This window comes from Fukomys damarensis, unplaced genomic scaffold, assembly GCF_012274545.1.
Source record: "Fukomys damarensis isolate Sample0158 unplaced genomic scaffold, DMR_v1.0_HiC HiC_scaffold_21, whole genome shotgun sequence".
Classification (NCBI taxonomy): domain Eukaryota; kingdom Metazoa; phylum Chordata; class Mammalia; order Rodentia; family Bathyergidae; genus Fukomys; species Fukomys damarensis.
In genome coordinates this window covers 17,198,206-17,211,136 of record NW_022900933.1, presented here as the reverse complement: position 1 = coordinate 17,211,136, position 12,931 = coordinate 17,198,206, and the positions used below count along the sequence as shown (strand labels likewise).

General features: G+C 40.7%; 1 protein-coding gene across 8 annotated transcripts in view; it reads left to right on the top strand.

The window, feature by feature from the left end:
- Positions 1 to 12,693, top strand: part of Mlh3 (mutL homolog 3) — a 33,919-nt gene extending 21,226 nt beyond the window's left edge. For 3 of the 8 annotated variants that reach the window (XM_010645525.2, XM_010645524.2, XM_019204330.1), the window contains 6 exons: positions 4,411 to 4,434; positions 4,522 to 4,600; positions 6,276 to 6,427; positions 7,442 to 7,550; positions 10,389 to 10,422; positions 12,415 to 12,693. In XM_010645525.2, coding sequence (XP_010643827.2) covers positions 4,411 to 4,434; positions 4,522 to 4,600; positions 6,276 to 6,427; positions 7,442 to 7,550; positions 10,389 to 10,422; positions 12,415 to 12,460 — 444 coding nt within the window. In that variant the 3' untranslated portion in view covers positions 12,461 to 12,693. Of the gene's footprint in view, positions 1 to 4,410; positions 4,435 to 4,521; positions 4,601 to 6,275; positions 6,428 to 7,441; positions 8,128 to 10,388; positions 10,423 to 12,414 lie in introns of those variants that run through there. The other 5 variants (XM_033766746.1, XM_033766744.1, XR_784524.1 and 2 more) reach the window with 4 other exon arrangements.
- The last annotated feature ends 238 nt before the right edge of the window (positions 12,694 to 12,931 follow it).

The following is a 12,931-nucleotide window of genomic DNA, read 5'->3' as shown; positions in this document are numbered from 1 at the left end:
ATATATATATACTCCATTTGTATCATTTAAACCTTGAATTTTAGCGTGTATATTTAGCAAAGTTTAGAGGCAGTTTGATTCTCTATCCCGTTCCTAAGCTGTTCAAAAACCTTTAAACTCTTTATTTCCCATTACTTCCCGTTAGTCTTCCATTGTTGTTCAGTATTTAATTCCACCTCACTCAATGCCTATTAATTTTACAGTCAAGTTATTGGATCAAAATGTTTACCAGAGTCTGTTCACTGTTGCCTCTTGCATGTTACCTTTTACTTGTGTGTTCAGTTTTCTTTTTATTGGAGTAAATCTCGTAAAGTCCTTTTATGAAGAGTTCATGAAGCCGGGCATGGTGGTGCATGCCTGTAATCCCAGCACTTGGGAGGCTGAGGCAGGAGGATTGCTGTGAGTTTGAGAACAGCATGGGCTACATAGTGAGTTCCAGCTCAGTCTCAACTATACTAGGGACCCTGTCTCAAAAAAAAAAAAGGAGTTCATGATGATAAACTGTCTTTGGAAATACTTTATTTTGCCTTCACACTTTAGTGACTATCTAGTTAAAAGCAGAATTCCATACTGCCAGTTATTCCCCAGCATTTTCAAAATAATCCATTACTTTTGACTTTGTTTCTGCCACTAAAGTCCATTTCCAGTCTATCACTACTCTAATCTGATTTTCTTTCTGGTTGCTTTTAAGACTGTTTTTTATCTTTGGTGTTCTAAAGTCTCCTGGGTTTATTTTCATTTGCTTCATGGGGTTCATCATGCATCTTCGGTTGGAAAGGGTAGTCATCATCAGTTCAAACCTTGCTTCTTTTCCATTCTCTCTTCCCCTGCAAGTCCATCCCATAAGATGTCTATTGTACCTTATTTTTCTATTCTCTGTGACTCTTATGCTTTCTATGGTACATTCTGATAAATTTCCTTTATTTCTTTTCCAGTAAACTGGAGTCTTTCAATGTCTGATTTTTATTTTTTTAATTTTTATTTTTATTAGTACATGTTTGCAGTACATAGTGATTACATTCATCATGGGGAGCTGGTATAAGTACATAATACATCTTAATTCTTTTTACATCTCCTTCCTCTCTCATCTGCTTTTTAATGATGTCTTTAACTACACACTGAGTTTTTATTTTGATGGGTATATTTTTTTATTTCCAGAAGTTTTATCTGCCAATTCTTTTTACTTATGGTTTCTATGCCTTCTTTCTCTCTACCCCTATTTGGAGCACAAGCAAATGCACATCAACTCAGTGTACCCTTTGGCTAGAAATCTGAATTACTTTAGTAATATCCAAATTTAAAAGTAAGATAGACTTAGTAGATAAGTCATGGGATAGGTTGATCTGGGAAAGATTTGCAGCAGGGTGAGCACTACAAAGGCTTTTGCATTGGTTGATATGAAAAGATGAGGATGTTATTGGGTCACTAGTGGTGGGAATGCAGAGGTAATACTGAGGCCTGATTTGGAAGGTAGAACCAAGGCAAGGCAGGGGCGGTGCCATTAGCTAACTTCCCGGACCTGGGAGGTGGAATCAAGAAGACCTGGTACGGGGCCAGGGATTTAGCTCAGTGGTTCTGCCGCCTGCCTCACAAGCACAAGGGCCCAAGTTTGATCCCCGGTACCAAAAAAAAGAAGCCCTGGTGAGCAACAGAATATGAAAAGAATAAAAGGTTTATAATAGTGCTTCTGAGGGTTTTAGCTAGATGAAAGAAGGACGTGCCATCTGAGAGAACAGTGATAGAGGAGAAGCACACCTGACAAAGTAAATACACAGTGTCCCTTCAGGTGGGGATGTCCAGTACACAGACTGATCTACAGATCTAGCACCTGGAAGAGAAATCTGGGCTGCATGTGTCTCTTCAAGAGTTAACAGCGTTTACATTTTAATCATAGCAGAAACTGGAGAAGGCTGGAGGAAGTAAGCTTGTCCCAGAAGAGTATAAAGAGTCAAAAAGGGAGGGCAAAAGGTACAGTCTGCGGGACCCCAGCATTCAGAGTATATGTTTTGGCAGAGGTCTGGAAAGTGACTGCTGAAAGGAGGAAACTGTAAGGATGATGGAAAATATGTGAAAGGCAATATTGCCAAAAGTAAGGGCAGTTGTAAGCCAGAAGAAAATGGTCTACAGTGGCAATAAAGCAAGCCTGGGAAGTTGGGTTTGGCTCGGTGAGGACAAAGGTTGTCTTGTGGGATCATTTCCCAGGCATGAAGTGGGCCGAAGGGTGCAGTGGGTCAGGAGTGAGCGAAAGGAGAGGGGTGAGGCCAAGCTGGCTGTTCTTTCCAACAGAAGGATTAAGCGTGGTCCAGAAGTGAGGGGCAGGACAGAGGCTGAAGAATGACTTTTGTTTCTTTTAAGCTGGAAAAGACCTGAACATGTTGATAGGCAGAGAATGAGAAGAAATTCAAGCGCAAGAGGAAGTTAACAGTGCCAGCTGTTAGATTACCTTGATTTTACCCTTTCCAAACTTGCCTTTTAATCTAACAACCTTTGTTTCGCCTTCAACAGAGGTCTTTACTCCCCACAGAGCTTATTTCTTCTAAGACTTGTGCTCCAAGTTGTCTTAAACCCAAAAGATAGGATCTTTTCAAATCTTTTATTGTAATTTAATCCCTAAAAATTTAACCAGAAAATTATAATAAAAACTTTTTCTGAAGTTACTTCAAAGACTACCATTAAGGAGTTTACTTCAAATTGAAACAAAGCTTGCAGTTTCAGAAAATCTTGATCATGTTAAGTCGGGCTGATCAGGAGAGATTTTGTTGGTTCTGGAAGAAGCTGGAACAGTTTGGTATTTTTTTTTTCAGCTTTAATTGAGTTTATTGGTACATTTTAGGGATACAGTACAGTTACATTCATTGTTGGTATCTTGTACCTCTACATGACAGGTCTTGGTTCTCATTTTTTCCCCTTGTCCTTGCCCTCCCTTCACCCCCTCCTCCCCTCCCCATCTACAAACATTTTATTTCCATCTTTTCATTATCTCACATTTTTTTCTTTTCCCTTATTACCTTTCCCCTACCCATCCCACCTTCCCTACACCTTTAGCTCCTTTCTTCCCATTTCTCAACAGTTTGGTATTTTGAAGAGGTACTTTAATGCCGTACAAAGATTAATACATGCTTTTTTTTTTTTTTTTGGTACTGGGGATCAAACTTGGGACTTTGTGCTTGTGAGGCAGGCGGTAGCCCGGCCCTAATACATACTTCTTTAATGTTCTGTACCCCAGCCTGATGAATGGTCCTTTTTAATTTTATTTAAATTATAAAGCTTTAATTGAACCTCTGAAGTACAAAATGAACTGAGAATGAGACCCTTCTTCCCCTCATCAGGCTTACAAACTGATGTTTTACAGTCACACAATAGCAAAGAAGTTAGGTTTGATTTCTGTCCACACTAAGCTTTGTTAGGTATTATGAGACATCTTTCTATTTAGGTTGGTTTGGAAAAATATGTGGCTTTTGAAATAGATACAAGATATTATCTACCACCTAGCTCTTAGTAACTATGCTCATTTATAGGCATATACACTACAGTACATAGAAAGAAGAATTTTCCAAGTCTGATTTAAAAAAAGAAAATCGTCCCAGTTGGGCATTGTGTCACCTTCCTATAGTCCCAGCACTCTGTGAGGCTGAGGTAGGAAGACTTCAAGTTCCAACCTAGCCTGAGCATCTTAATGACTTCACAAGATCCTTTCTCAAAATAAGAAATTATTTTAAGTAAAGGTCCTGGTTTAGTACCAAGTACTACAGCAAAGAGAAGGAAGGAAGGAGGGAGGAGAAAGGGGAGGAAGGAGAGGGGAGGAGACAAAAGGGAGAGAGGGGTGTGACAGGAAGACGGGGTAGAAAGGAAGGAAGAGAGGGGGGACAGAAATCACCTTGCAGTTTATAAAGAGGTTATTAAATACGCTTTGTACCTCCAGAGGTTAAATATTAGTAGCACTCAATAGCATTGGCTTTAAATTCCTTTGAAGTTCTTTTGTCAGTAAAATATCTACTGGGATATAACTATTGAAAAGGTCAAATCAGGGACAGAGATATACAAGGGAGAAGAAACTTCTCAACAAAATGCTTCATAAAATAAGCTTTTGACCTAAAGGGAATTGTCCCAAAAAAGCCTGTGGTAGTGACTATTCATTTAATGTTTATAATATTTAAGTGACTATGTGCACAGTTGTATTGATAATTTTTGTATATTTATTCTCAGCTTGTCTGTGATATTAAACTTCTTCTGGCTAAGATAATATAAACAAGTTTAAACAAATAAATTTGTATCTAAGAGTTGTACTGCTAGGGCTCTCTCCTTCAGGTGGTATATCTTCGAGAAGAAAATTTGGACATTTTGCAAACTATCAAAAGGCAATAAACATAACAGTAGACTAATGCCTCCTGTTTTCATTTTGCCTTGTAGGAATTTATTCGGGAACAAGTGGAGGTAAGCTTTTCTCTTACCTTGGGAGTTCACATAGGGGCGCTACACACAGAAGGCTTCATTGTCTGTCCCCTTCTCTTGTTAATGTAGCTGCTCCAGACCACAGGAGGCATCCACGGGACACTGCCACTGACAGTCCAGAAGGTGCTGGCCTCCCAGGCCTGCCACGGTAAGAGCCTCCATGGCCAGCTGTTGAGTCCTCCATGTGCTGAGTGCTGGCAGCCAGCATTGTAGTGGTTAGGAAAGAGGCAAAAGGCGCATTTCTGCTTGCCCCTTTTTAAAAGTAGGATTTAGATCAAGAAATTGAATACTCATAAAACCGAAGCCCAGAAAATTTTTACAAAGCACAGTGCCTGCACTCAGTACAGTGCAGACTGATGCATGTGAGCAGAGGAGATGCCCGGAAGAGGTGTCTTTGTGGCCAAGTTCAGAATGGGCTGAGGGTGATGCGTTCAGGCATCGAAGAGGGAGTTCACTGTGGGGAGAGGAAGCAGCCTGTGCCGACACAGAGGCAGAAACGAATCCCTAACATGAGGAGCAGCAAAGAGTACCCGGAAATTAGGCTGGCAAGAAAGAACAGAAGCCCAGAAAATTACAGCAAGAACTTCACATCTGATACAGAGGCATTACCGTCATTGAGGCTGCTTAGAAGAATAAGATAAACTAATCGCCACAGCTATGGAATCCCCTGCAGCTATCATTAATAGCAGTGGGTCCCCAGTCCATGAACAGCACCCCATTTCATTCATGTCTATTAATCTTGTCACCTCCTATCTTTCTCAGTTTGGTAAACGTGGTCCATCCTTAGTCTGTCTCCTGCAGGTACCCTCATGTCTTCTGTCCCTTTATCCTATCTATCCCATCACCAAATTTCATCTTTGCTATCCTCAAACTGTATCCTAAATCTCTGTTCCCACTGCCTCCACTGCTACTTCCTTTTCCTTGGGATACTGAATCCTCTTTGTTCTTCACACCCATCCTGGCTCCTGATCAAAGCCATCAGCATCCACAGGAATATTCTCGGGACATCCCTCCAAGAATGGCATTCTTTCAGCTAAAATATGGCAGTGAGGAGCTGTTGCTCTTCGTATAAAAATGTTGTGCTTTACCATGGCCTACAAGGTCTTCATGATATGTAATTATTTGTTTAATGTCTGTCTCAACTATTAGACCATAAGCTTTATGAGGGTAAAGCATCTGTCTCATTTACTTCTTGGCAAAGCTCCTAATACAAAGTTTATGCTTAAGCAATATTTGTTGGGCCGGGGATTTAGCTCAGTGGTTCTGCCGCCTGCCTGGCAAGCTCAAGATCCTGAGTTCGATTCTCCGTACCAAAAAAAAAAGAAAGAAAAGAAAAGAAATATTTGTAGACTGAGTGAATTAATGTAGGAATAAAAGCAGATTCTAACTATGAGAGTTTAAATTAGGAAGATTATTATGGAAATTAGAAAAAAAGTAAAATGGGCACTATAAGGGAAAAATCAGAAAATGCTACAGGACAATCCATAGACAGATGGTAACTTCAACTTCACAGACCATAAGTAAGTAAATGTGTACACTGTTCCTCCCTCTCAGAAAAACCCTGAAAGCAAGATTCTAACAAGGAAGGAACATCTATAGCAACAAGAAAGACAAATAATCCATAAAGCCAAGGGACAGAAAGATTGGTCCTAAAGCCTTACTTTTGTTCTTGGCCATAAGTGTCAGTTAGAAGCAGTATTATAGCCACATTAAAAAAGCCTAAGAAATACGTTACTTCTCCCAGATATTTGGCTGTCACCCAGGATCAGCACTGGTTTCTCACCATGTGCCCTATAACCTTCTGGTTTCTCTCTTATGTTTAGGGGCCATTAAGTTTAATGATCACCTGAGCCCTGAGGAGAGCTATCGCCTTATTGAAGCTCTGTCCTGGTGCCAGCTGCCTTTCCAGTGTGCTCACGGGAGACCGTCTATGCTGCCGTTAGCCAACCTAGACCACTTGGAGCAGGAGAAACAGGTACACTGGTGACTAACAGGAGCAGGAAGAAACAGTTTATCTTCTGCTGTCCTGATGTAATCTGTCTTAATCCTTTCCAAAATATGAGTTTTGGAAAACATGCACTGGAGATTTCATTGAAAGCCTACTGATTTTGTCTTGCAGCTCACATTCAAAATGGAGTTTAGACTAAAGTGTCAGATTATCCACATGACAACTCTGTATTTTTAACTTTAACTCGTGTATAGACAGAAGTATGCTGTACCACTGTTGCCTGCTGGCTCTAGGTTTGTTGAGATACAGAAATCCTTCCTGGAGGGAGAGAAAGCTGCTAGAAGCACAGCATATTCAGTGTTGATGAAATACAGCCTAAACATCCAGTTTCTTGACAGTATGTGCTAAAAATGCTGACCTGGTGAGTGTATCTAGTTATCTCCAAAGATCTCTTGAGTTGTGGTTTGAGGATCATCAGGCAGGAAACCAAGCTTAGGAGAAGAGCTCACATTCTGCTGTGCTCCTGATTCTTCAGCAACTCACGAACCATGATATGGATAATGCAATAAAGGCACAGTGTGGTTTAAATTAAGAACATTTTCTGTCCTTGTTATAATCTTAAATGAAACAGAACATGAAAAAAAAAAAAAAAAAGGAACAGACTGTGAACACATAATACCAGTGTCCATATTGTTGACATCCAAAATCTTTTTTTTTTTTTTTCTCTTTCCTGCTAAAGGCCAAAATGGCTTTTCTTACATGGAGTTTTCAGTTACTAATGTTTCCTGACTCATCTAGTTGACTTTATGCTATTAAAAACTCTGACCTCACAAAAAAATAAAAATTCGGTCTCTCCTGGTAAAGAGATGAGATTCTGGATTTAAAGTTTACATTCCCACTAGGCCTAAGGAACCCTGTAATCTCTTCTGCGTTCAGAAATGAGAAATCTAAACAGATTTGAACAGCCATGTTTTGAGGATACTTTTGTGTTCCCTGGCTTTTCATATTGCTAATTGGAATTACTCTCTTTTTTTCCCATAGGTTAAACCTAACCTTGCTAAACTTCGCAGAATGTCCCAGGCTTGGCACCGTTTTGGAAAAGCAGAAGGCTGGGATATGAAGCAGAGCCTGCAGCCATCCATGCATCTTTGTGAGCCACCATGAGAAAAGACACTGATCTATAAGGAAACAAAGGGTTAGAGGATGCCGACTGTGGCCCCTGAGCAGAGAGATGAGCAGCAGTAGCTACATCATGTTGGCTGAGTTGGCCCTGCCTGGAGCAAGGTCCTTTATGTCAGTCTTTCTGGGGCACATGGCCCTCTACCTGAACAGCCAGATGGCATTTAAGGCTGAAGACAGTTCATTCATTTGCATCCATGGGTACAGGAGATTGCCATGTAGTGTCTGCCTTTTGTAACTTATTTAGTGATAACATTTAATGATTAATTGTCTGATTGGTGGGTTGGCTTATGTTTGAAGGTTGTGGTTTTGGGGAACTTTTTTCTATCCTCTGAATTTGTGATTATGCAATTGAGCCTGAGCTGAACCCCAAGAGCTACTCTGCTTTCCCTGACGGCCCTTTGTGTTTCTCTGTTAGGTTCTCCTCTCCCTCAATCTTCCTCACTTCCCTCTGTTGCTTCTTTACATTCCTGAGGTCTTCTGTAGGGGCTTTAAGTAAATTATTTTAGGGATTAAAAACTATTGATAAGAGGCCAGGGATTTAGCTTACTGGCTCCACTGCCTGCCTCACACGTGTAAGGACCCAAGTTTGATCCCTGGTACCAAAAAACCAAACAACAACAAAAAAAAAACCTGATAAAGAGAAACACAGGCAAAGATAAAGTAGAGAAAATGTCCAGTTCCTGTTTTTCTCTGCTAGTTTGTTTTATTGCTTTTTAAAAAACATAGACACTAATATTCATATCCTGAATATCCTAAACCAGTAAACATACAATGAGCTTTTTTAAAAAATATGATTTATTTTGTATTTTCTGAAGTGTTTCTTTGTATTAAAGTAATTGTCATATCAAAATAGCAGTATTTATTCTTTCAACCTAACCAGATGTGATGTCCAGTTTTTTTTTTCTTTTGAAACAGTTCTTTTGGTTCCTTTCAAATTGTATCTTGATTTTATTACAGTATGCCTATATAATAGCCTTCTAATTTGATCTGAAGCCAAGACTAATCTTTCTATAAACGCTTGCTGTGCCATTCTTTTTTTGTTTTGTTTTGGTTTTTGGTTTTTTGAGACAGGGTCTCACTATGTAGCCCAGACTCGTCTCGAACTCACAGCAATCCTCCTGCCTCAGCCTCCCAAGTGCTGGGATTACAGACGTGCGCCACCACGGCCCAGCTTCCTCTCATTTTTAAATAGAGAAAACAAATGTGTGCTCAGCCCTGGACTGAGTCTTAGTAATGAAAGCATTACCTTCTTGAGCATGGGCCTTGGGCAGGTATAGAGAATCCTTCACCCCTTTTCAGGGATCTTTGTAGAGTTATGTAATTAGAACCTTGAAGTGTAGGCACTGCTAACTGCTAACACTGCTAACCCTACTCAGTCCATATGAGAGAGTTTTCATACACTAGGAGCTGTGTCCCTAGAAAGGAGGGTATTTTCAGGGGCTCTGCAAGGCATGGTCTTGGGCCTCACCCTCACTCTCAGGAGCCACTGGGAAGAAACCTGTCCCAGTAACTGAAGAATCTTTTTAGACCAGACCAATTTGTGGGGTTTCAAAAAGTGTTGCCATATCTCGTATTAGAATGATAGGGTGGAATTTCAAAAAGGCTTTGCTATTTGTAATCCCAAACTACTGGGTTTTTCTGAGAGCAGCAGAGGATTAGAAAAAGTTCTCCATGAATTATGTCACCAGTGTTCATGCCTAGTCTGACTCACAATGTAAGATAATTACCCCGTTTAATAATTTATCAATTCAATAGTATGCATCGGCATAAAGCATCAACCTATTAGCCAAAAATATCTGATAGATTACTTCTATTGCCTGTTAGAACTTTCTTTTGTTTTAGTTTTACAAGTGTTATAAGAACAAAGATACATTTCAACGTACATTAATGTTGTAATAATAGTAATACATAATACTATAATACATAGTAATACATAATAGTAATTATTTTTGTTTTGGGGTTTTCTTTTTGGTACTGGGGATTGAACTCGGGTCCTTGAGCTTGCAAGGCAGGCCACCAAACCGCTGAGCTAAATCCCCGGCCCTCATAATAGTAATTATTTTTGTTTTGGGGTTTTCTTTTTGGTACTGGGGATTGAACTCGGGTCCTTGAGCTTGCAAGGCAGGCCACCAAACCGCTGAGCTAAATCCCCGGCCCTCATAATAGTAATTATTGACACCAATATGGTATATGGAACTTTAAGCTTTTCTTTTTTTCTTTTGTGTTTTCAGTACAGAGGACTGAACCACAGCCTTTACATTGAGCTACATTGGTTTTTTTTTTTTTTTTTTTTTTTTTTTTTTTTGGTACCAGGAGTTAAACTCAAGGCTTTGTGCTTGCTAGGCAGGTGCTGTGCTCTGAGCTACATCCCCAGCCCACAAGCCCCTATTTTAAAAAAATATTTTGAGGCCGGGCATGGTGGCGCATGCCTGTAATCCCAATAGTCGGGAGGCTGAGGCAGGAGGATTCCTGTGAGTTCGAGACCAGCCTGGGCTACATAGTGAGTTCTAGGTCAGTCTCAACTATGTAGTGAGACCGTCTCAAAAAACCTAAATAAATAAATAAATAAATAGATAGATAGATAGATAGATAGATAAATAAATAAATAAATAAATAAATAAATAAATAAATAAATAAATATTTTGAGACAGGGTTTTAATAAGCTGCCCAGGCAGGGCTCAGACTTGCCATCCTTCTGCCTCAGTGCTGCCACAGTGCTGAGATTACAGATGTTGGCCACCATACTTTAAGCTTTATAAAATAACTTATCATATACCTTATTTGAATTTATTTTTTCCTTTTTCAGTACTGGATGGAACCTTGGGACTCACACATGCTAGGTAGGGTCTAGCACTGACCTATATCCCCAGCACTGCATTTCAATTTCTGACAGCACATAAGGAAATGTAATATTCTTCTCATTTTACAAAGGGGAAACTAAGGCAGAATACTAAGTGATTTGTTTAAGATCACATAGCAAGTAAGTGATAAAGCCAAGAGTAATACTCAAGTTTCTGACTTTAGTAACAAAAATAAATAACCAGCATTTATTGGGAATTTCTATGTATTCATGGCTTTGTATATACTATTTTTCCATTTTTCTTTCATGTGTGTGTGGGGCAGGTGCAGGGGGTTGAACCCAGAACCCCACGAATGCTAATTGTGTGCTCTACCATGAGCTACATCTCCAGCTCTATTTCTAGTTCTTATCGCAGTCTTCCTGGGAAGTTACTCTCCCTTTTGTACAGTACTTTAAATTGCATACTACTTCACATTTTTACCTCCTGCTACCCCACAGAATGTAATGTATTTATTTATTTATTTTCCTGGTACCAGGGATTGAACTCAGGACCTTTTGCTTGCAAGGCAAGTGCAGCACCATTGAGCTAAACCCCTGGCCCCTACAATATATTTTTAATTTATTACGAATTCATTAGTTTGTAAACTTAGTGGTTCAGCTTTATTAGATTCTGGCTGGTAGAGGTGCTAGTAACTTCAGAGTGAAACCTGAGAGATGTGATGTCAAGTGTAGCCATTCCTGAGAGTTCCTTTTTCAGTAACATCAAAATTTATTGAGAAATAAAGGTGCACATGGCTGTTTCTACCTTTCAGAGGCTTTAGTCAAGGAGAGGGAAATAGGATAGAATATGGTACCTTCCCTCCCCTCAGGTTCAAGGACTGCTAAGTCACAGCTAACTCTATGGGGATGAGACAAGAAAACCGTTCTACTAAGAATTAAGACAGGTGCTAGTATGGAGGCTGAAATGTGAGTGGCTGGCTCCAGCGCTGGGACCAGAACTGCGGGGCAGTGAGCAGTGAGAGTGGAGAATTTCCAGCATGCGTTGTGTCGGGCAAAGGAAGAGCTGGGTCCTGGGCAGCACAGGTGATTGAAAAACCAAGGCAGAGCAGGCCAAGTGCTAGACACGGGGCTGGGTGCCGCTGAGGAAGCCGGGCAGAGGGAGAGCAGCACAGCTCCAGCTGCCCTGCCCTGGCACATCCAGATGGGAAGAAACTGGCACTTGCTGTCTATTTCCACCCCAAGTCTCCCCATTCCATCAAAGTCCGTAACTAAAGCAGCCTCACAGAGTGCGGGCTGGCATGTTTGCCACTGTATTCCTTTCCTTTCTCTCCCTTCCCTTCCCCTTTTCCTTCTTTTTCCCTTTCCTTTCCTTTCTTATGCTTCCTGTGCTTGAATCAGCCTTCACACGAAACTTTATTCTCAGCCTTTTTGTTTTAACCTTAACTTTTCCAGACTGGGTGTCTCTAAATTGCCCAGGTTGGGCTTGCATTTGTGACCCTCCCGCCCCAGCAGGGATTATAGGCATGTGCCACCACACCTGGCTTGTCCCACTGTATTTCCGGCCCTTTTTCAGCTGACCTGGTTCATCATCAGTGAGACAGTGAATTGGTGGAGCCAGAGGAGAGGAAAAGAAGTCTAAAAGAAACTAAATTCTGAATAATCTGTAGCAAAACAACCTTCCTTCTTTCGGGTTTTTTTTTGTTTGTTTTGTTTTGTTTTTGAGACAGGGTCTCACTATGTAGTCGAGACTGACCTGGAACTCACTATGTAGCCCAGGCTGGTCTCAAACTCACAGCAATCCCCCTGCCTCACCCTCCTAAGTGCTGGGATTACAGGTGTGCACCACCACACCCGGCCAACCTTCCTTCTTTCTTCCACCCCTGTATTTACTTATTGCTTCATCATTCAATGAATATGTAATGAGTCCCTTCTAAAGTAATGCCTCAGTTGTGGGGGAAATGAAAAAGCTATGCTATAGCTTTATGATTTTTCTAACTGTTGGTCCTTTTCACCCTGTGCCCATTCCTTACAGAGTAGTCAATCTGATAGACACCTCTGGTGCAGTTCTGGCAGCCTGATCAAAGTCGGGGAATCCAAGTGTCCTGCCCGCTGAATTCATGGTCCCACTGAGCCACCAAGCCAAGAGCAGCAGGTGAAGAAATTTGGCCAGCCTTGCTGTATGAGCCTTACAGCTTGCCCTTGTTAATTTCAAAAGCCAGGAATGACCAGACTTGGGTGTCACCTGCGCCTGTTATCCCAGCACTCAGGAGCCTGAGGCAAGATGATCACCGAGAGCTCGAGGCCAGCCTGGGCCACATCATATATTCAGGGCCAGCCTGGACTACATAGCAAGATCACATCAAGGAAAAAAAAAAAAACAAAAAAAAAAAAAAAAAAAAAAAAAAAAAAAGCAAGGAATGTCCAGTGATGGTCCAAAACAAACAAAATACTGGCTGGAAGTCAGCTACTCCTCTTCATCGTTTATCGTTATTCACATTGCATTACCTCTTTTAACTGCAGGTTTTTATATATAAATTATGAACTTGAGG